The sequence below is a fragment of the Oncorhynchus mykiss genome, chromosome 26 (genome assembly GCF_013265735.2).
Source record: "Oncorhynchus mykiss isolate Arlee chromosome 26, USDA_OmykA_1.1, whole genome shotgun sequence".
Taxonomy (NCBI): Eukaryota; Metazoa; Chordata; class Actinopteri; order Salmoniformes; family Salmonidae; genus Oncorhynchus; species Oncorhynchus mykiss.
In genome coordinates, this window is record NC_048590.1 from 19,840,371 (window position 1) to 19,865,324 (window position 24,954).

The 24,954-nt window shown below is 41.3% G+C and overlaps 2 protein-coding genes across 2 annotated transcripts in view; both read left to right on the forward strand.

Moving 5' to 3' along the window:
* LOC110506362 (UPF0547 protein C16orf87 homolog) lies at nt 1-6,637 on the forward strand. Its single transcript, XM_021585928.2, has 4 exons — nt 1-372; nt 1,385-1,481; nt 4,052-4,231; nt 4,706-6,637. The coding sequence occupies exons 1-4, from the start codon at nt 232-234 to the stop codon at nt 4,822-4,824; spliced, it is 537 nt and encodes a 178-aa protein (XP_021441603.1). The 5' UTR covers nt 1-231; the 3' UTR covers nt 4,825-6,637.
* A 3,423-nt stretch (nt 6,638-10,060) lies between these two features.
* The window catches only part of LOC110506364 (myosin light chain kinase 3), a 38,309-nt gene continuing 23,415 nt past the window's right edge, over nt 10,061-24,954 (forward strand). The window contains exon 1 of the mRNA XM_021585930.2: nt 10,061-10,556. Within this exon, the coding sequence (XP_021441605.2) occupies nt 10,479-10,556 (78 nt within the window). The 5' untranslated portion in view covers nt 10,061-10,478. The remainder of the gene's footprint in view (nt 10,557-24,954) is intronic.

Below are 24,954 nucleotides of genomic sequence, written 5' to 3' on the forward strand. Positions count from 1 at the left end.
CTCTGTGAGAGAGTAACGCATGCTCAGTAGAGAGGATAAAAATGCAAGCATTCTGCTGAACATTTTATAGTCTACTGTATGTAGTCTACTGTTTTTTAGGCTGAGTTGCGCGCATGCCCCACGTCATAGTAAAGGAAAAGCATAATGAAGTCTCTCTCTCATTGACTTCAGTGCGCATGGTCATTGCTTTTGTATCATTTATGTCCGTCTGAGCAAGATCAGCTGCACTTCATGTATTGCAGAAATAAGTTTTACGGCGTTGAAGTAGGCTTTTTTCAAAGGAATCATCGGATAAGGAAACAGAATATGTCGGTAAATAAAGCTAAGAAAGTAAAAATGGCTACCAAATCGTGCCCTGAGTGCGACCAACAGGTGAGAAAATGTATAGATATTGTTCATTTTGGTATATTTTGACTTAGTGATAATGTTGTTTTTGCTCACAAGCATGGGATTTAAAGCCACTGTAGGCTGCTGCAATCCCATATGGTTGCCTATGAATTCAAGATCTGGAGCAACATAGGCTAGATCTGGAGCAACATAGTATAATCTAATGCAAATATCAGGCTAATCACTTAAATTAGTATATGCATTAGATCTCAAACACCATGTTACAATGTACATCAACTACAGCTAGTAATTGCTGACAACGACACGTTGATCCGGTTAAGGAGTCGTCGGAATGTTATCGCTCGCCAAATGTAGCTAGACGTTTCCTTATTTTTGATACACTGTAATACTGTAACCTGACTGAAACTGGTTTATCATCCTGATCTGACTTTGCCAATCATAGACTCACTCTAGCCTAAGAACAATATAGTGCGTTGAAATGTCGTTACATGTAGCTGCATTGCTGATATTTGATATATTGTAAAAAAAATATTTAAAAAAATAAAAAACATATTACACAAATACATCGTATTTTATACCAAATGGCGACATTTGGATCTAGCATTTAGATCGTTCCTTGATGTTATTACTGTAAACTGCATTGATTAATTGACTTATTTTCACAAATAATGTGTTGGCTACCAGTCTACATTCAATTTGAAAACGCTTTATTCATTAGAATGTATTTATGTCACCGCTGTTGTCGGCACGTGTCCAAAATATGTGATGCGAGTTTCAGCTAGATTGCGCCAAGGACTTTTCCATGAATTACAAAGGACAGTCCTCTAATATCTCAAAATTGTTGGGCAGTATAGTTATCATGGGGGTTAACACTGGCTACGCCCTTGTTTAACTATATCAAACAAATGAATACTAAACAAGTTTATATAGCTTCTGCAATGTAGCCCATGCTTCATAAAGGACTTCATCAACACAGTTGCTACAATTTTGAGGAATATTTGATATTAACCATGTTTAAACCTGTTTCCTTTTTTAGATTCCAGTTGCTTGCAAGTCTTGTCCCTGTGGCTATGTATTCATTAGTCGAAAGCTTCTAAATGCCAAACTGGGTGAGAGATCACCACCAGCAATAGGTAAATTCACATAATTCAGGAGCCTAAAAATAGTTTCTTTGATGTTCTCTTCACACACTCAGTTTTACAATGTTTATTAACCTAGGTATTTTTTGTTTATTATGAGCTTGTAATACATTCACATGAGATTGGGGATAAAGTAACCATAATGTAGTTGTATTAATACATTACTAAACTCAGCTAATGAACTGTATTAATCTGGGTCACTATTGAATTGTCCGTTTTGTAATGAATTGTATTCACCTTGGTCATTATTGATTTGCCCCCGCCCCCTCCTCCCCAGTTCTCAATTGGATCAGAGTATAATTTTTGAGTGGTGCAGTGGTGGCTGGCTTAAATCGCTATTTGCTTGAGTGAGTAGCCTACTGCAAGAAGTGGGGGGATGGGATATTTAATTCCTGACTGAAAAGCTTGTTCCCTCAGTTCTCTCTTGTAGGCTTCTGCAGTAGCATAAGGAAGCCTGTACCACTCTCTGTGAAAAGTTAAATTTAGCAGTAGAGTTAGATCATGTTGTCTTTCATGACATTTTACATGTTCAGAATACAGATATCTAACAGGATTTGATTAAACCATTTCCAAAAGGTGATTAGGAAAATAAGTTAGAATACAGAATTGTTATATAACCTATGAAATGCCAGCTCATGCTGCTTTGATCCTGTCAAATATGGAAAGTGTGAGGATTAGATAGATAGATAGATAGATAGATAGATAGATAGATAGATAGAACAGAAGTAAATAGCTTAGTCAGTGTGCATGTCATCAATGTGCTACTGCCCATAGCCTTAAATAGCTTAGTACTACTTTATTACCTGATAATAAACACATTTATGGAAAGTTTTTTTCATCCTTAGAGAATGAGAAGCAAACGTGAATCAATACAATGCGGCTGTTTTGATTTTTAAAGATGGAGTGAGTGGAATGCTAAATGTAGGTTCGTACTTAAAAAATACAAATCTGGGTAGGGGTGAAATCTGTATCTGTATAGGCTACCACAGTGCCTGAAGTTATGAATGGAATGTTAAACACAACATGCCTTTCTGAGAACCTAGGTTTTATTATACACTTAGTATTAGACAGTTTAGGGGGTAGAATTACTCACATCTTCTCTCGATTTATGATACAATGTAATTAGTTTCACATGATACCGAATGAACTTTGAGGTATTGTAGTTAATAAGTATCTTGAAGGCAATGAAGACTTCTTCCATTTGAAGAGGAAGGTGTCTTGAATTTCAGCTCTGAGGATTTTTAATGATGGGTTTTGGTTTCCACCTCTCCTTAAATAGTTAATCATTTTCCTCTCCTCTGTGTAATTGTAGTGCTTTTTTTGTAACTTTGAAACAGACACTAATAAAACATGATTATTGTTGAATATGAAGACCAAGGTTGCACTGAGAACCATTTTTTCTGGATAAAAGGGCAGAGAGTTGTATTTATTTTTTTGCTCACTCAGGAATCCTTAGTGGAACATATTTATTTATATAAGACCGTGTTATTTTTCGATGGCCTTTTTAAAAAATATCAGCTGTTCTTGACTATGAGAATTTAGCGTTGGAAAAGGTGAAGTAGTAAATTATCGATGTGATATTTATGTTATAGTATGGAATGCAATAGTTTTGTCAGACTGTTGATTATGTTGCAATTTTATGAGAATATTGTCAGTCTGAAGAGGAAGTGTGTTCCTGTTTGGGCAAGCTGTTGCTAAGGCTAGAATTCCTGGGATATTCTCAAGTTGTGTGTATTCTCATAGCAGAAACGTGGTTGATGTAGAAAATATATTTTCAGGCCTTGTCCAGACTTTGAAACACTCTATTGAATTTAATTCCAACACCATTGCTATGCAATTATTACAGAGTTACAAAAAAACTATGCAATGATATGTTGATACAATATTGTTAGTGGTGGGCGGCTACACAATTATAAAGCGTTACCCTTTTGGGCACCAAATATTTGTCTATTTGTATCACTAATTTATCTTCCGCTTTCAATCTGTGCTTATTTTCAAAACCTAAATACTCCCAAGTGCACACTCACTACCTACAGCACTGAGGAAGCAGCAAATGTGGTAATTGACGATCTTGAAGAGGAAGGTTTTTTTTATTAAAGCCACTAGACAGACACTCCCAGTGAAATATAGGCCTACTTCCTGCTCTGGTAATAAGAACACTCCACAGAACACTCCACTGATTCAATGACTTAAAGTGGTTTTGAGGCAACAGCACACCTAGGATGCTAGATATGCAATGGAATCACAGGAGTTATTTTGTTTCTGTTCTGTTCTTATTCTGTTGTTATTTTAAGGCAGTTGGTGTGTTGGAGGAGGGAGTTTGGGAAGAGAGAAAAATTGGAGGCTAAGATGTTTAATACCATATGCCCTTCCCATACACTTTTCGCAACATACATTTAAACAGGAGTCATTGGCATAAGACTATTTGTCCTTAGGATGAATGATGCATTTGACAATGTGACATATTTGAAGGCCATACATTATTATACATTCATATTTCATTTCTATATTGCAATTTTATAGTGCTAAAACAATTGTGAAACTTATTTTTCTGGTCTATTCAGACAAGTTGGATGCAAAGAGGAGGAGAACTGAAAGAATTCGCAGAGAGAAGATCAACTCTCCGTCAACCAATGACATGGAGAATAGAAGGCGATGCCGCTCTAACAGCCAATCGGATCAGATCCGGAGAGGGCGGGGCAGGCCAAAGACAGTTGGGCTGAAGAAGCAGGAGGAGGAGAAAGGTAATACAAGAATGAAAAGCCTCTATCAGTGACACTCAATGACATGGTGCAGTTATAAGATATTAAGTGTTTCCAAGTTACTTTCGAAGCTTTATTATTCATTGTTTTGTGCTGACACTTTTAGTCATGTTTCAGTATTTTCCAGTCACAGGAGATAAGGCTGGCGATTAATTAGTGCAGTATTGGGACAGAGCTGGGGGATTTGTGTTTGGATGAATGATTTACAGAGAGGGTTGCTCTCTTCTCTCACTCATTAATAAATCATGATGTCCCTGACTTTGCCTGTGCTTTAGCGGCTGATCTATGAGGAGAAATAACATTATGCATGTTCCTCCTCTGTTGAGGACAGAAATTATGTTAATATATTGCACAAGGTTATTGTTGTCACATGCAAATTATGTCTGTTTCTCAATGGTTTTTCTCTATTAACCAGGTATGTTGTTTATTCATTTTGTTTGTGTTTTTTTTTACCAGAAAAATTTGAGAAAGAAGTTGATATCTATGCCAACCTCTCAGATGAGAAAGCATTTGTGTTTTCGGTGGCATTGGCCGAGATCAACCGAAAGATCCTGGGCCAAAGACTCATCCTATAGACAGACCAGATAGTTGCTGTGAGGGATTGACATGTGAAACCTAAGATTGTTACTGTGGAGAGAGACCCATGGATGACCACCACAGTGTGTCTTAACAGGGTATGAACTCTGACCCAAAGAACTCCCTGTCGGATTGGTCGAAGCCTTGGGAAAATGGAGATGTTGGGGAACATGGGGAAGCAGGCAACTGTTCTGCTCAAGAGGAAATGTTGGAACCAACTTTTATCTTTAGAGAGAAGCTTATGGAATTGGAGTGGGTAGGACATCTGAATATTTATCTTTTAATCACATTTTATATTATATATATTAGATGATATGGTATAGGTATAGGATTCATCACCATGTCAACCAATAAAGCTGTCAGTAACAAATGCAAATCATTTCTATTAAAAAGGGCATAAAATGTGTTGAAGTATGGAGGGCCATCCTAGCATTGTAACTGGCTTCTATAATGTTATTGGCTTGTACTGCTAGTAAACACTGTTTATTTAAGTCTAGATGCCATTGGAACAAAATGTTCAATATATTTTGTATCATGCTTAGGGCTTTGGGAGAAGGCCTTGTACATTTGTATTTATAATGCTTGTGTACTATCTTAATTTAAGTGCATATTATTTTATATTTTGTTTCATTATTGGTGACATTATATGAAATATGTAATATTTGACACCTGTCATTTAAATGTCAAAGGCAAATCCTTTTTAATGTGACTTCTTTTGTCATTAAAATAGATGAATCACAACCACCACTGTCAGATGAGCAAATGTTAGTTTTTTATTTAAGAGTGTGTTGTACTTTGTTGATTTACTGCACATACACTATAGTACTAGTGAATGGTGTGTATTACCAACCCTCTCATGTCTCTATACGTTACCCTGCAGCAGGCAGTGAGGGATGGACTGGGCCCCTGAGACACCTGCTTGTAACCTGCCCATTTCTCCTGGAGACAGCTGCTGCTGCCATTTCTCCAGCTCTGCTCTGCCTCCCTCCACAGGGGAAAGGCCCTGCCATTAACGATTCATCCGTCTGGAACACATCCCAGTTTCCATGGAACTCTCAACAGATTTCAACCTCACAGGGTAATCCTGTTGGAGACATTTTCAACTGCCTGGCCTCTTCTTTGTTCACCCAACTGTATTGTATACATGTATGAATGTACAGAAACATGCTTACATCATATCCTGGTTATTCATACAATGAGTGAAACCTGAGAGGAAACACTGCTGGCATTTTAATATGCGATGCAGGGCTGTTAATGATGAGCTGTAATGACGAGACTTTCTTCTTGGTTCGGAAAAGGGTTCTGTGTGCTGTATTATTGACACCTCAGTCCTTGCGAGAAACTGTGGCCATTCAGTGAACTAGAAAGAGGCAGTGCTCAGCATGCCCCTATGGGAAATACATCTGAGTAAAAACAAAAGACAGTACTGTTCCTATAAGGGGGAAAGTAATTCATTAGAATCTAAGTGAAGTAATGCAAAGGTTATTTGAGAGTTGGATTAAAGAACTTTGACCCTTAAATTCCCTGAAATTGACAGAACCCAGATTATGTTTCATACGAGTAGGGCATTGGCAGTATATTGCTGTAAATGATCCAGGATGCATTTTTTTTTTATGTCATTGGGATTATGTGGATTGGCTGCCGTAAAACGTATTAATTTCCCCCAAATAGTCAGAGGAGACATACACACAACGAAGAAGGGATTCAGGGTGAACCCGGGATTTTCTTTCTTCTCAAAGCCATCATTTACATAAAATACTTGAGTAAAGCCTGCCTGTTGCAATGCAAAACCACAGGAGACGGGTGTCTACTTTCACATTGGGCCTCTGTGTCGAATACATTCAAACACTGAATAATGCACATCCGTCCACTATCTACAAGCACATTTGAAAAGAAAGGCATGACGATATTAGTCAACCACTGCTCCAAATACTGAAACTCAATGCTAATGATCTTTTCTGAGAAAATAACTATTTTCTGTGAAATGTAGAACATGACTGATATAAGAATCGATTGTTAATGGAAATCATTCAGGCAGTCAGACCTTATTTGGATCTTTTTAAGGGCAGAAGGATAAAGGATGTTACCTGATGAGCACATTTCAGAAATGACACACTGTTCTGTGAGAAAGTTTAATGATGACAGTAAGACCGTTTGCAGATGGATCATAACTGCATATGGCTGGTAGTGGGGCTGAAATGAACACGCTGAGGCCAGGCTGGGCAGGGCTGTTAATGATGAAATGCCTGGCCCAGCCTGAATACCATGCCCTATTACCACATGCCCCCAGGAACACTGAGATCCCTGGCTTTATATCTAACAGGAAATAGTGAAGTGAGCAATATTAAGCACCCAGGCCCATAGACAGAAAGATGGAGAGAGAGAAGAGGGGTGTAGAGAGAGAGAGAGAGACATGTGCACACTAAAAGTCAGTTATTCTTACTCAAACAAAGTTGCTGTTTGTTCAGTGTGGAGGGTTCCCCAAGTCACATGACTCGCATGTGATCTCATTAACCAGGGAGAGAGTTCTTTGTTCAGATCTTGGCACATGTAACCTGGCTACTTTCCAATGTAACATGAGATACGGTATATTATTAGCTTTATATTCTGAAGGAATTTTGAGGACAATTGTATTATTATAAATAGTATTACTTTTTAAATCGAATCTGTTGTGTTTATTATCTGCACAATACAATAGCTTGCATATAATCCATGCTGGTCAGGCGTGTTTGAGTATGTTGCCTACTGGTAAACAAATGTCAAACTGTGAACAACCCTCCTCATGTCCTTAGACCAACATTTAAATGTTTACCCTTTCTCTGCTATAGACCCTACTCCCTTCATAACATGTGCAAATTACTGCATGCAAATGTATATTTCAGTGCCTTTACACAGCTGCTACTCTCTGTTATCATCTATGCATAGTCACTTTAATAACTCTAGCTACATGTAAATATTACCTCAACTAACTGGTGCCCCCCCCCCCCCCCCCCCCCCCGCACATTGACTCTGTACCGGTACCCCTCTGTATATAATCTCGCTATTGTTATTTTACTGATGCTCTTTAATTACTTGTTCCTTTTTTAAACTGCATTGTTGGTTAGGGGCTCGTAAGTAAGCATTTCACTGTAAGGTCTACTGCGCCTGCTGTATTCGGCGCATGTGACTAATACAATTTGATTTGATTTGATGTGCTAAACAGAAGACATGGGATTGTGTAAAATGCACACTTTATCATCAAGTTTGTAAACATCAACACACAGTAACAAATAATGCCATAATTCAACAAGAAGCCATTTGACAGGAAGAACATGATATTTCCCGCCTAATGGAAAAAGAAGCCTTGTCATATAAGATAAGAAAGAGCCCCTAGACTGACTACAAGGGTTATGTGCTAGCATTCAGGTAACCAACTGCTACGGGTGATATACAGAGACCAGATTCACTGCCTGTCATTTGAGAAAAGGATTCATGCTGAAAGCCAAATCATTTGATTTATTCAAATGACAATTCAAAGCAGAACACATACGATTTGAATTGGGTACAGTCCTTTTCTTTGGCATTGAAACGCTAATATGCTACGTAGTCTCCCTTTCAACCACTGGAGGGCAATCCAGTGACATTATGATCAAGTGCTTAGTTGACAAAAATCACAGTAAGTGTTCATTTTTGTGAAATGCTGATCTCTCAGTCTCCTCTGCTATGACATCATATATGCCAGAAATAATTTAATCAAATGTCTTCAAATGAACAAACCTCACATGAAAAGGGGTTTATATAATTATAAGCCACTCTACTTCAAGGAACATTAGTCAGTCCAGCTATTTTTAATGAAACGGATTGATGGATGAAGAGAACATGAGAGGAATCTTCCGTCGTTGCTTGTTTCTGTCTCTGACTCTGGATTTAGATGGAAGCACTAAGGAAACCAGTGGAGGCTGCTGAGGGGAGGATGGCTCATAATAATGTCTGGAACGGAGTAAATGGAGTGGCATCAAAACATGTGTTTGATGTATTTGATACCGTTCCACTTATTGCGCTCCAGCCAGTATCACGAGCCCGTCCTCCCCAATTAACGTGCCACCAACCTCCTGTGGTAGAAACATCTCTTTCAATGAAATACTGGACAGTCATTCTGAAGTCCTAGCGTCCAGGGGACCGCTACAGTAAGTGAACAGCACTGTAAACAACATATTGTTTCAGGAGAAACAGTCTTGTTTGGGAGAATCATCCCGCTTTCCATTTATATCTAACAGTCATGTTAGAGTGCCTGTGTATCCGTCTCGGAGGACTCAGTGGGCTGTTTTGACAACAAAAAAAACCTTGGTCGGAGAGGACGGGACATTGAGTACCATTCCACATGAAGTGAGTCAGAGGCAGAGACAAGGACGACAGCAGAGGCAGACACACACACGTCAGGCATCCAAGAAAGACAGATTGTGTACAACTGAAGACAGAACGTGTAAAACTCTATACACACCAGTCATGACAACAGTTTGAATCATGCTGTTCCCTTACCCACCAGCTGTCCTGTGATGTCTAAAGGCAGACAGTTAACTGAAGCAGCATCCACATCAGAAGGAGGATTATGGCATTGTAACAACCCACCGCCCCACCAGCCACACACTAGTACATGCTGTTCATAATAGATATGTAATATGTGTGGCTCAAGCACATGTACATACACAGTGACAGGTTAACAGGTCAGCGATAATGACAATGTGCACCATCATCATCATCATCTCCTTAGGACCATTGTGACATCATCCCTCTGGCGTGCATACCTCTTCCTGCATCATGGAGCTGACACTTCCCCTGCAGACAGCAGAGCCTGTAGACAATATTCCAAAAATACCCTGCACTTCTCAACAAGGTGTTCTGTCTGATGAGGAAAAAACTGCAGTGGGATGCTTGCCAGGAGGTGAAGACTTTTCCATCCCACCTGAAACCCTGTTGCTGCCAGGCTGAGAGGAGTCCTCTTTTTCCCTGAGTCTAAGACTTGGGTGGTTTTGAGGTTAAGACCAGCAACACGATGCCACTGCATTTGAGTGTTGGTGACGCACCTTCTGTTGCCCCAAAGCAGAGTCGTGTGGGATCAGATCCCTAACAGGTTCACACACGCACGCACTCAAAACACACACGGAGGGGTGAACAGGGTGGGGTAAACTGGTATTAACCTCAGTGGGGTGCAGAGAGAGGGCATTCGTGAGAGATCTGAGAACGGGCTCTCTTCACCTCAGACTAGGAATCATCCTCTCATCATCACTGGGTGGGAGGAGGACTCCCACAGAGACTTTCCAAAACAAAAAGGCCAATCTGAACCCCTATTAATAAAGTAGGACACTCACATTTCGTGCATACCCTTGCCTAATCGCAGGCAGCTGTTATCTCCCTGCAGGAAGTGCTCTTCGCTCTGGGCTCGGCTGTGGTGCTGGTGCAGTGCTGATATCAATACGGGAGGGGACAGGACAGGGACCCGGCTACAGCACAGGACGAGGCACCGGGTGATAAGATAGAGTTGTCTCTGTCAGTACCCATCTTTCTTTTCCACTATGTTTCAGTACCCAGAGGGCCCGGCTTCCCCATTCTCCATAAGGCATAGAGACCCTGGTATGGAGAACTGTAGGTCCTAACCTTAGGCAGAGAGAAAGTGATGGGGACCTCCGTCTACAGAACTCTCCTTCTACGCACTGGAGGTTTCAGCGTGTCTGACTACATCCAAAAGTTCACGGTAAGAGACCTGGCTCTCATTGCTTCTGGGTTGAGGTTATACAAGCTAGTTTTATTTTTGTCATTTTATTTAATCAGGTTCGTGGATGAAATGTCTGATGATTCAAGACAGACCATTGGTCACACAAGGTTGCCTAATAATGATAGGCATCTAATAAAAGACGCTAGACAAAACTAAATGAATTACTTACTAGACTCTAGAACATTTATGTTTTATTATTTTATTCATAAGGGCCAGGGGTTACATAATATTGAAACACAAATCATCATACACTCAAAGAAAACGATGCATCGGCATCACTGAACAGAAACGAACAAACAGCCTCCTGCTCAAAATCACATTAGTAATCGGTCAGTGAAGCGAGACCAAGTCACATTCACTGTACCATAGCTAACTCCTTTAGTTTTCAGCATTGCCCTTAACACAGCATGGGAGCACGGGGGAATGTTATTTGGAGGTGGTCAGGTGGAAAATAAAATTTGGGAGAGGAGTGAGTTATTGCGGCGGAGTCTTGTTTTTCTCAATTACCTTTCAAGTCCTTGAATTAAGACTTCCTTGTGAAGTAATACTTTTTATTTTATGTTCTTAAATAATATGTGAAGCATAGCACTCAGGGTTAGATCATTTGTTCAACAAGCTTGCTGAAAACATGACTTCTTGCAGAAAAAAAGTTTGGAAGGTCTGTTTTGGTCTATCCATATCAAAAATATCTTCAGGAAAATGATAACAGTTTTGGTGTGTGTGTGTGTGTGTGTTCTTCAGAGAAGGAAGGGGAGGACCATCCTCCGTAGTGAATTTCAACAAATAAAAATAGTGAAACATTCAAAATGTTACCCTTTTTAGTTAAAACTATACTAAATATATTCACGTCACCAAATAATTAAAACACTGTTTTGCAATGAAGGTCTACAGTAGCCTCAAAGGCATTCTGTAGAGTAGCACCATGGTGTAGCTGGAGGACAGCTCATTTCCATCCTCCTCTGGGTACATTGACTTAATTAAAAAACCTAGGAGGCTTGTAGTTCTCACCCACTTCCATAGATTTACAAAGTAATTATGACAACTTCCGGAGGACGTCCTCCAACCTACCAGAGCTCTTGCAGCATGAACTGACATGTTGTCCACCCAATCAAAGATCAGAGAATGAATTTAGTACCTAAAGCATAAGCTACAGCTAGCTAGCACTTCAGTGCATACAATGTGGTGAGTAGTTGACTCAAAGAGAGAGAAATACAATAGTTGAACAGTTGGCTGTGACTATCCAAAACTGGAATTCTCCCAAGTCAAGGTAAGATTTTGGCTTTATACATTTATTGCCACTGGTGCCCGCCGGTGCAGCTGCTAAACTGCTTGCTGTTGACTGTACACTGCACTGCTTGATTGTAGCAGGTTTAATAACGTGTTAGTTCTAGTAACTACAGTATGTTGACTATGACTTTAACATGGTGACAACCATGTAGGCTGTGTGGGATCATTCCTCCAATTCTGTTGAAAAACATTTCTTAAATGGAAGCAAACAGATCGAAACAGGGATAAACACACCTGAATTTGTCCATTAGAAACTCTCGTTTGCAACTGTTGGACTAATGAATACACCCTAGATTAGCTAGATGCAGGCAAGAGTGTGCAAGGCGGTAATGAATGTGTCAATGTCTGTCACCTCGATTACTCACATTTTTCTCTCGACCTATGTACCTACAATGTAAACATTAATTCATAGGCTAGGTTGTAGAAACCAAACGATGGGTATAGGGAAAACTCGACTATCATGCACTATCCTAAACCTATCGATGTTATATTGAGCTGGGTGAAAGGAATATGAATGACAGTCATTCAATATGCTGTAATAAAAATTTGTCCATGCTCATAAAAACATAGATTTCAGGTCAGTCCCTTAATTGGAAACTCTGAATCCCTGAATTTGAATCCCTGAATCCCTGAATTTTAAACCTCTGGTCTAAAAAAAAAGATCCCAATGCCCCAGGGCAGTGATTGAGGACATTGCCCTGTGTAAGGTGCTGTCTTTCGGATGGGATGTTAAACGGGTGTCCTGATTCTCTGTGGTCACTAAAGATCCCATGGCTCTTATCATACGATGATGTTAACCCTTGGTGTCCTGGCTAAATTCCCAATCTGGCCCTCATACAATCATGGCAACATAATCATCCCCAGTTTACAATTGGCTCATTCATCCCCCCTCCTATCCCCTGTAACTATTCCCCAGGTCGTTGCTGTAAATGAGAATGTGTTCTCAGTCAATTTACCTGGTAAAATAACTGTAAAATAAAAAATATATGTATATGGGTTACGGTAGGTGCACCCGATTCAGCAGCCCTATGCCCGGATAGGCGAACCGTTGCCATTTTCAAAGATTTTATGTGTCTTAATGGACAAACTCTGGCTTCCCGGAGGGCTCAGACAGCAAATGAAGTGTACTATAGGTCTTCCACTGGCCAATCGGATGGCTCCGATTACCGTGTCTGCAGTAACATAGCAGGCATCAAATGAAGCTTCAGCGAAATTGAAACTGTGAGATTTCAAAAAATGTAAAACCATGACTAGAGAGAGACTGCCAACAAATGCAGCAAAGAGCTGCTGTTTTTATAAGTGAGTTGATGTTTAAGTTCTTACTCAGCCCTGTCAACACTCTGTAAGCCATGAAATGCGCTTTATTTCTTCCTATTTCCATTCAGCGCTTCAACAAGCATTGCAGCAGTAATCAATGAGTAGGAAAGTGTATCGATAGGCTGGCGTTGTTGTCATTATTAGCTGCTTGTGTCTTTTTTAATAGGAATATTTCACATTCTCTGTTCATAAAAGTAACAATATGCATCTGTGCATGAGGCAGAAATAATGCCGTGCGACTCGAGTTTTGCCCTCAACTGGAAGATGGTGTCCCTTTTTGGTGAGTGTCAGTGGAGGACAGGGAGAGCGGGCGGGATGTTGAGAGGCGGACCATCAGTCTGCTGCTCTCTCTCTCCACTGAGACGGACCATAGATGCAGGCACCATCGGCCCAGTAAAGTAAAAAGAAAAAGCTAATTAGTTAAATGTGTGCCCACTCAGCGGTGCCTCACAAGTAATACGACAACGGATCTATAACATGTATGCTCATATAGCCTACTTCAAATTTTGAAATATAATTTCAAAAAATGTCCCGAACAACAATGCATTGCCACAGTACTGATTGCCACAGTACTGTTTTTAATTGATTAATGTTGCATAGGCTTATGTTTTTTAAGTATTGTTGAAAAAAAATCTGAGCGGGAGATCTCGGGCATGCATTTTGACTCAGAAAGTGATATTGACACCAAAAAGGTTGAGGACCACTGGTCTAGAGTTTTCCCTATTAATACTTTCAACGTTTCACTTTACTGTTCAATTGTGGTCGAATCAACGCAATATCAGCCACTTTCAATGCAACATATAGAAAAAGAAAGAGAACTATGCAATAATAGTTTTTTTAGACAGAATGCATCGAGTAAGATTAAATTGCATTGACATGCAGGACTCTACACTTTACCAGTGCGCCATAACCAATCAGAGTTGCAGTAGGCCTATATGCAAATAGACCTTTGCCATATATGGTTCTGTGCCGTTTACTTTGAACTGGACTGTGTTTACAGCCTGAGTGATCATGATTAGATGCGCTTGTTTTGAAATCAAAGCGAGAGCAGCATGTAGCCACGTGTGCACATTTTGGTAATATCCTTTGCTAGTTAGTGAATTAGATCATTTGTAGTCAGCAAGAGGGGAGTGATTGCTTCCTACAAGAGCACAAAATGTGTACATTTCTAGACATCTTTGAAAAGTGAGTAAAATAGCTTTTTTGTTTTGTTTTAAAGGGTCAGTGTTGTATTTTGAGACAGGCTTGAATAAGCCAAGTAGCCAATAGGCAGAGGGTAGCATAATTTGTCTGATTCTGTAAAGTGGTTTCTTTCATCAAACAACACAACAACATGTTCAGTCACCTCCTTGTCTGAAGGACAAGTGGATAAACAGGTTAATGTTAAGACCTACCTGTTTTTCCCCTAGAAGTCTGTAGGCCTACATTGAACAGCACACATTTTCTGCTACTGTAAACTGTATGGCAGAACAGCTATTTCTATGTTAAAATGTCACAGGGTGTATTTTCTTGATGGTAGGCCTACATTATGATCAAATACAGCCTCAGTGTTAACAGTGAACGCACGCTGGAAGTTGCACATCATTTTCACAATATTCAAGTTTGCGCTCAGCCAGACCTGAAATGTGCTCAGTGCCGTCATGTTTTTAAGGGAACATTGCTTATGAGTCGATACTCAGAAGAAGGGAGCAAGTAGTAACAGTCTCTTCACTTCAGACTACCACCACTACGTGCATTCAAACTAACAAACAATAGGAACTTTGGGAAGTCTACTAACTGGCACTTACCGTCACTAAGCTTATTTCAACATGACTTTCGTTGAAATGTATTTTAAATACAGTGAATATTACATCAACCTTTCACTAGGATACGCTGTGTGGTATTAATCCCACAGAACCACAAAGGTATTTTAAACTTGTGATTGACATACAGTTGAAGTCAGAAGTTTACATACACCTTAGCCAAATACATTTAAACTCAGTTTTTCACAGTTCCTGCCATTTATTCCTAGTAAAAATTCCCTGTTGTAGGTCAGTTAGGATGACCACTTTATTTTTAAGAATGTAACATGTCAGAATAGAATAGAGGGAATGAGGGAATAGAGGGAATGATTTATTTCAGATATGATTTCTTTCATCACATTCCCAGTGGATCCGAAGTTTACATATGCAATAGATGTAAATGGTACTCTCCTTGGCGTTGTGTTTTCTCCAAATAAATCGCATCAGCCAGTGGTCCCAGTTGAGCATAATTTATTTCTGTTGTTAAATGGGAAACAGCACGTTTGTTGTGCAGGGCTTAACGGTATTGATGGCTGTCGATGGCAAAATCTGTAGCATGAAGACAAATGTGTTAAATGTGGGCTTATGTGACCATTACATCAGTGTATGCTAGCTAACACACTTATTTACAGCAATCATATGCCAAAGCACATCCCAGAAAGCCCTTCAATCCCTAACAGGTACCATATACCCACACATGTATAAATCAGTAACGTACAGCAAACTTGTACACATTGTAAAATATAAAATATAAATCAGAACGTGACCTACCCCCTGCATCACATTTTCATACTGGGAAGACCTGACATTCGCGATCTCCCCCTATCTGCAAGTGGGGCCAATCACAACACACCTTATTGTCATCAGAGTTGAACCAACCAATAAGAATGCTTGAACATTAAATACACATTTCTTTAGAGGCAAGTGGAAACATAACCAACCCTATTACACATACACTACATTTGTATTTGGTAGCATTGCCTTTAACTGTTTAACTTGGGTGAAATGTTTCGGGTAGCCTTCCACAAGCTTCCCACAATAAGTTGGGTGAATTTTGGCCCATTCCTCCTGACAGAGCTTGTGTAACTGAGTCAGGTTTGTACGCCTCCTTGCTCGCACACGCTTCTTCAGTTCTGCCCACAAATGTTCTAAAGGATTGAGGTCAGGGCTTTGTGATGGCCACTCCAATACCTTGACTTTGTTGTCCTTAAGCCATTTTGCCACAACTTTGGAAGTATGCTTGGGGTCATTGTCCATTTGGAAGACCCATTTGCGACCAAGCTTTAACTTCCTGACTGATGTCTTGAGATGTTGCTTCAATATATCCACATCATTTTCCTACCTCATGATGCCATCTATTTTGTGAAGTGCACCATGCTGCCACCCCCGTGCTTCACGGTTGGAATGGTATTCTTCGGCTTGCAAGCCCCTTTTTCCTCCAAACAAACATGGTCATTATGGCCAAACAGTTCTATTTTAAGTTTCATCGGACCAGAGGACATTTCCCCAAAAAGTACGATCTTTGTCCCCACGTGCAGTTGCAAACCGTAGTCTGGCTTTTTTATGGCGGTTTTGGAGCAGTGGTTTCTACCTTGCTGAGCAGCCTTTAAGGTTATGTCGATATAGGACCCGTTTTACTGTGGCTATAGATACTTCTGTACCGGTTTCCTCCAGCATCTTCACATGGTCCTTTGCTGTTGTTCTGGGATTGATTTTCACTTTTCGCACCGAAGTACGTTCATCTCAAGGAGACCGAACCCATCTCCTTCCGGAGTGGTATGACGGCTGTGTGGTCTCATGGTGTTTATACTTGTGTACTATTGTTTGTACAGATGAACGTGGTACCTTCAGGTATTTGGATGAACCAGACTTGTGGAGGTCTACAATTTTTGTTTCTGAGGTCTTGGCTGATTTCTTTAGATTTTCCCATGATGTCAAGCAAAGAGGCAATGAGTTTGAAGGTAGGCCTTGAAATACATCGACAGGTACACCTCCAATTGACTCAAATGAGGTCAATTAGCCTATCAGAAGCTTCAAAGCCATGACATAGTTTTCTGGAATTTTCCAAGCTGTTTAAAGACAGTCAACTTAGTGTATGTAATTTCACTGGAATTGTGATACAGTGCATTATAAGTGAAATAATATGTAAACAATTGTTGGAAAAATTACTTGTGTCATGCACAAAGTAGATGTCCTAACCGACTTGCCAAAAATATAGTTTGTTAACAAGAAATGTGTGGAGTGGTTGAAAAATGAGTTTTAATGACTCCAACCTAAGTGTATGTAAACTTCCGACTTCAACTGTCGTTTCTAACTGAAATAAGGCTGTTAACCCCTGTTTTTCCTTGTTTTGGATATGCATAATTTTTTTCATAATTCCAGATTTGCATTTTTTATTTCTGTTTTGTACAATAAATACTTTTGAGATCCATTTTGAGAGATGATTAAATATAATTTGTCTGAAACGAAGGATGCATTTACACAGGCAGCCCAATACTGATATTTTTTTATCTGTAAAAAGAGATGATGTGATTAGTCAAAAGACCAATTAGTGGGAAAAAAGATCAGAATTGGGCTGCCTGTGTAAACGCATAAATGGTCTCTGAAGATGTATCCAGAGATTCAGTTTCATGCGATATGAATTTAATTTAATGATTGTACTTGTGGAAACTACTGAATCTAATGTTTTGCCATTTACCCAAACATCAGAAACTACAATGACACAGTTCAACAATAAACAGTCTACCATCTAATATAGGACAATTCACTCTCCACCAGTCATTGAATACCTGCATGTCACACTTCCAACTTTAGAAGTATGCTTGGGGTCATTGTCCATTTGGAAGACCCATTTGCGACCAAGCTTTAACTTCCTGATTTATGTCTTGAGATGTTGCTTCAATATATCCACATAATTTTCCTGCCTCATGATGCCATCTATTTTGTGAAGTGCACCAGTCCCTCCTGCAGCAAAACACCCCCACAACATGATGCTGCCACCCCCGTGCTTCGGGGTTGGGATGGTGTTCTTCGGCTTGCAAGCTTCCCCCTTTTTCCTCCAAACATAACGATGGTGATTATGGCCAAACAGTTCTATTCTTGTTTCATCAGACCAGAGGACATTTCTCCAAATAGTATGATCTTTGTCCCCATGTGCAATTGCAAACCGTGGCTTTTTTATGGCAGTTTTGGAGCAGTGGCTTCTTCCTTGCTGAGCGGTCTTTCAGGTTATCGACATAGGACTAATTTTTACTGTGGATATAGATACTTTTGTATCTGTTTCCTCTAGCGTCTTCTCAAGGACTTTTGCTGTTGTTCTGGGATTGATTTGCACTTTTCACACCAAAGTAGGTTCATCTCTAGGAGAGAACATGTCTCCTTCCTGAGCGGTATGACGGCTGCGTGGTCCATGTTGTTTATGGTTTTTAATTCAATTACTTGTGTCATGCACATAGTAGATGTCCTAACCGACTTGCCAAAACTATAGATTTGTTAACAAGAAATTTGTGGAGTGGTTGAAAAATGAGTTTTAATGACTCCAACCTAAGTGTTTGTAAACTTCCGACTTCAACTGTACACTGTATCATGTTAATGTCAGGGGTCATGGAAAAGATGAGAATTAGGTAGAGCAAAAACGTTCCATCACTAGCTCTGCAAACAGATCAAAATACTGATTCCTCTGGTCTGCCAACAGCACTAACTAGTCCCACTAGGCAAACACCTTGCCACGCACACTTAGATGCATCAAACACTTGTTCTGATGAATCAGTATACCAGTCAGATATTAATACAAATCCAGAGAATTTCCCATGCACACAATACTGTTAGCAGGACATGCACTCCAGAATGTTCCATGCTGTGTACACTTTAGAGAGGTGCACACCTGTCACGAAAGATATAATTAGATTTTATTGCGTTTACGGCAAACCTCCCACTAACCTCCACCCCCAATTCTTCTTCACCCCACCTCACAGAATGTGGTCACGTAACATGGAACTGCCCCCGTAAACACTAGCTAGAAGAATGGAAACTATATGCAGAGGCGTTCAGTCAGACAGTTTTCATTTGTTCTCTCTTTTGGTAGACAATAGGCTTTAATGGGGTATGATTAGACAGGGTTAGATGGAGAGGACCGGAAGAAACCCAGAATACCCTCTCCAGTGACCTCACAGGTGTGAAACGTTGTTGTGTCAGGGAGGGTTAGGGTTAGGGTTAGGGTTAGGGTTAGGGTTAGGCTTTGGTGTCACGTTTCCATTTCAGAGGGCAAATACACCAGGTTAACCCTGTTCAATACAAAGAGCCATGGTATTCCTACAGACAGCTTCAGTGTCCAGTTAGTTGGGTCACCTTTACTTCCTTCGTCTGATGGTCTTCCACTCTGTGATTTTATTAGTGACTGCCAGGCGCCATGTTTATTTTACTGCTATTGTTACGGACACTGTTACAGACATTAAACACAAGTTAACATGTGTTTTGTAACTCTAGTGGTACCACAGCAGCTGTGCAAATGAAGGAAACTGTCCGTGTGTCTGATGTCTAATGGTTCCAACCGGCAGGCGTGCACAGATAGGACTCTACCTTTTGCCGAGAACATACTCCCACCCATTTGGGTGGAAGTATAATTTCACCCCAAAAATGTTTAAAATATTTTCTGTTGTTCTGAACCCACTGCCCCACAAATCATTGTTAAAGTAGTCAGAATGACAGATTTGGTCATTGATAAGCCCCTAAATTGGAACGCAGTGGCTGTACAGTAACATTCTCTACATGATGTCAGAGCTCAGGGTCTCCGCTTCGCAGCTCTGTATGGGTTTTGACTGACAATCATTCTACATTTGACAGACGTTCGAAATCACTCACGTTAAATGGGCAACTTTTGAGCATTTGTTGTTGTTTGGATTCAGTCTTGTGTCAGGTGAACTGTTGTGTCCTCACATTTGGTCTGATAATTTACCCAGAAGATCCAACGTGTTCTCGTTCAATTGCTACCATGGCTTTTTAGAGTTATTTTGTTAGAAAGATTTCAATTTGTCCCTATCGATATAGGCCAGTTTCCACGAGTGTAAAGGGTTAAGCAAAGCAATACATGTAATAGACCTGTGCTAAATGACTACAGAGTTATTATAGATTAAATATTACATTTCTTTCAGACTAAGGGTTATTTATTTGTGTCATTTAATTTGCCATTAAGATGTGACCATCTATTGCTTTTATATACAGTAACTAAATCATCAAAGTTGCCTAATAATTGCTCAATGAGTCCATGACCATGATTGTAGGGAATTTTTTGGGGTGGAAGGGTGACCTTTTTTTGTTTCAGCACATGCCCCCAAAAGGTCTTCGCACGGCCCTGCTTCCCAGCAACAGTCGGTCTGTAAGGTGATTATAGGTGCATTCTGGACAGAACCCTCTGCCGAATCGTAGGGACAGGGCATTGGCTTTGGTGTTTTTTTAACCTGGGCGATAGGTCTGGGTGAAGTCGAACCTTGTGAAGAAAAGGGCCCACTTTGCTTGGCGCGGATTCAGCCTCCTCATTGTCAGTATGTATTCCAGGTTCCGATGGACGGTTGGAATGATGAATGGTTCCTTGGTGCCCTCCAGCCAGTGTCTCCACTCCTCTAATGCCAACATCACAGACGTTGTAATTCCTCTCTGCAGGGGACAGTTTCTTCGAGTAATATGCACATGGATACAATTTCTGTGGATTATCCTGTCGTTGAGACAGAACTGCCCCCACGCCCACCTCTGAAGCGTTTACCTCAACCACAAAGGATATCATGGGATCTGGGTGTTTGTGTAACGATCCTCTTTGTCTGATGAAGAGTAGTCAAGATCGGACCAAAACGCAGCGTGGTAAGTGTCCATGTTAATATTTATTTTAACTCAGAACACGAAGACAAAATAACAAAAATAGACCAACACGAAACAGTTCTGTCTGGTGCAGAGACAGAAAACAACTACCCACAGACACAGGTGGGAACAGGCTACCTAAGTATGGTTCTCAATCAGAGACAACGATTGACAGCTACCTCTGATTGGGAACCATACCAGGCCAAACACATAGAAGTACAAAACGTAGAACAAAACATAGAATGCCCACCCCAGCTCACGCCCTGACCAAACCAAAATAGAGACATAAAAAAGGAACTAAGGTCAGGACGTGACAGTCTGAGCAATGGAGCGGAGGTGAAATGTCCCTTGAGTAGACAGATGGCCCCGTTGGCTGCTGGGCTCCACACCAACATACAGGGACTAACCTTGAGAAGAGAGGTGAGAAGGGCGGCGACGGAGCTCAAGTTCCTGATGAAATGGCAGTAGAAGTTGGAAAATCACAAAAGCCTTTGTAACCCCTTTTTTGTGGCTGGGACTGGCCATGACCTGACCGCATCTACCTTCTTGTCGGCCATCCTCATTCCCTGCATGCTGATTTAGTAGCCTAAGAAGGAAACTGCCTTGAAATTAGCACATCTCAGCCTTTAAAAAAATGTTTAAACCAGGGAAGTCAGTTAAGAAGAAATTCTTATTTACAATGACAGCCTAGGAACAGTGGGTTAACTGTCTTGTTCAGGGGCAGAACAACAGATGTGAACCTTGTCAGCTCGGGGATTCGATCTAGCAACCTTTTGGTTACTGGCCCAATGCTCTAACCACTAGGCTACCTGCCGCCCAGCCTTGATGAAATGGTGGTTAGCCAGAAGGTGTTCCAGAACTGCTCGACATGAGTGATGTGATCCTTCAGAGTAGAGGAGTAGACCAGGATGTCATCAATCTACACGACCACCTCGCGTCCGAGCATGTCCCTGAACATCTCGTTAATGAATGCCTGGAACACTGACGGAGCATTGGCTAAGCCAAATGGATTCACCAAGTACTCGTAGTGGCCAGACATCGTGCTAAACGCAGTCTTCCATTCACCCCTCTCCCAGATGCGGATGAGATTATATGCACTCTGCAGGTCCAGTTTGGTAAAGAACCATGCTGCGCGGAGCTGTTCGATGGCTGCCGGCATCAACGGGAGAGGGTAACGGTACTTCGTGGTGATTTCATTGAGTCCTCTGTAATAAATACATGGATGTAACCTTCCATCCTTCTTGGCCACAAAGAAGAAACTAGCCGATGCAAGAGAAGTGGACGTAATCGTCCATGGCCTGGGTCTCAGCCACCGACAGAGGGTAGATGCAGAGGCGTAGACCCTGCCAGCATGTCGATAACACTGTTCCAGGGGTGATGAGGAGGAAGACAGGTGGCACTGGTCTTGTAGAATACCTTCCGCAGGTCCTGGTATACCTCCGAGATATTGGGCTGAAGGGCAACCACATGACTCTCAACCGATGTGAACCACAGGGGATGGGGAAGCAGGTCATCTGGAATTCGGGTGACCAGTCTGTGAGTCTCATCCTTGACCTTGAAGCCAAGGGAGGCCAAGGTGGTGATCATGTGAACTGGTGCACTGGTGATGAAGGGGAGGTTCTCCTGATGAATTGACTCCACAGTGAGGGTGAGTGGTTGTGTGTGATGGTTCTGGATCCTAGTGGCCGATTATGGAGGGCTTGAACCTGGAAAAGAGACGCGAGTGGGTATGAGATAATGTTAAGAGAGGAGGCAAGGACCTGGTCAATAAAGTTCCCCGTGGCACCAGAATCCACTAACACTGTAGACACAGTACACGAGGGACAGTCAACTAGTGTGATGGACACCAAAAGAGTTTAGCAGAAAGTGATTAAGATGGGATGCTCACTCCTGCCCCAGGAGGTGGAAGATCATGTGACCGTCCCTCTGCTCTTGTGGATCCTGGATTAGGAAGTGCCTGGACACCGCTGGAGCTGGTGACCTCCCTTGACCACAATACAGACAGAGCCCCAGCTGTCTCGTCCTGCATCGCTCCGCCGCGGTGAGGCGTGTGACCCCCTACCTTCATGGGTTCAGGCTCTGATCCAGAGTGTTCACGGAGGGAGGGAGGGAGGGAGGGAGGGAGGGAGGGAGGGAGGGAGGGAGAGAAGCGATGAGAGTACCTACGTTCCTGAAGTAGGTTATCCAGGCGGATGGAAGGTGTGCGCGTACTCTGCAGCCGTCTGGTCCCCTGCCCCCTCTCTGCCCTCCGGGGGATGATAATTTAGGAGTGCTGCTACTGCCAACGCTTACTTTCTGATATGCTAGGACGCTAGCTAACTAGCCTACCCTGGGTTATGGGGTGGTAAATAGAGTTGTTATGATGGTTCAGAGCTGCTGAGCGGCACACCCCCAGTCAGACAAACCCCTTGTGGAAAACCACAGCGGAGGCACATTTCTTTTGTGGGCCAGCATCCTACCAGAGATTTCCATTGCCACTCCATTGCATAATGTGGTTACATTTCAGTGGGATGGTTTCTGGCATAGACCCAAGGCAGAGAGCTAGCCTATAGTCTCATTGGGAAGAGCTTTATAAATAAAGAACCCAGTTTCCATTCTGCCCATTAGACTGGGCCTAAGGGACTCAAGTCTACTACTTGGCGGTGTTACAGCTGCATATGGATGGTTCTATGGGCCATCCTCTGCTCTCCGGACCAGGAGACAGGGACCCGTCATTTCAGCAAATCATAGCATCACTATTCACAGCGCTGGGATGAAGACATGCAGTATCCTCAGAATGTATGATAACTGAATTAGGAGACAAGACGTTTGACTTCTCAGAAATGGCCGTAACACATATTTACCAAGAGGATTTTGCTTTCAAATTGTTTTGTCAACATCTGGGCATGTTAGCCTGAACATATTTTATGAAGGTCTAGCTTGTTGAATCTTTGAAAATCACAGATTGCATCATTGAGGTCCATTTGTCATAGAACTGTCTTTTCAATAGTTTAAACAACAAACAGTATTTGCAATACCTGAATACTTTACTAATAACTGGGAGATGGGAAAGACCCATGCAGTACAAAATGCCAGGATGTTCCAAGATAACATTCCCATCCAATGGGACAGTAGGGGAGACGGCAGGGACTCTTCCAAGACTCTTTTCAACATTAAAAGAAAGACAACGGTCTTGGGTGCTAATAGGGACTCTTTTTATTCTCATATTTTATTCCAACATGAAGTTATACGCCATCAAACACACTCTGCCCACTTGTGACAACCAGCCCCATCACAGGGTTGTCACAATGTTTGCTTGTAGCTTATTCTTTTTGTAATAGGAAATAACGCAATATAGCACACAGTCTTAGAAATAGCTTTTCTTTGATAGAACGATATTCCTAACAGAATTCAGCATTTTATACCTTGAGAATAACGTATGACGTTTTTTTGTATATCAAATCAAAGTTTATTTGTCACTTGCGCCGAATACAAGAGTGAAATTCTTATGTGTGTGTGTGCATGCGTATGTTTGCACAAGCATGGGTACATGTGTGGGTGTGTGAAATAAAAAAGATGTGTGTGAGAGAGACAACACTCCCAGAAAGCACAGACACCTCTGTCCAACAGATGTATACGTGACGCATTGGGAAGATGCAGTTTAGACATCGCTTGCTAATTAGCAAGACGTCTCACAACAACAAAAAAGACGTCTCACATTCTACATTCTAAATTCTAGAGTTCTACATCGTTTATACGTCGGCCAGGCATCAACATTCTATTCTGATGTCTCGGTGACGTCTTCCCAATCTGCACACGCTCTCCACACTACATATTCCCAACACATGTTGACATGTCGGCCAAAGTTGTTCGTTTTTACTGGGAAGGGATGTCTTTATAGCAACAGCACAAAATAGCTTGGGATATATTGTACACTGGCAGTGGCAATGTCCCCGAACAGTATGGTTACAATGGAGTTAATAGTGACAACCTACCCCACCAATGCTAGTTACCACATTGCTTGACTTAGCAACTCAGAAATAGGTTTGGAATAGCTCCCCTTTTCCTCTTTTTGATAAACATCATTTTTCATGTATAATCCCATAATTCAAACATTTATAAGCTAAAATAACAAGACATACTTTTATGTTTTTTATTTTATC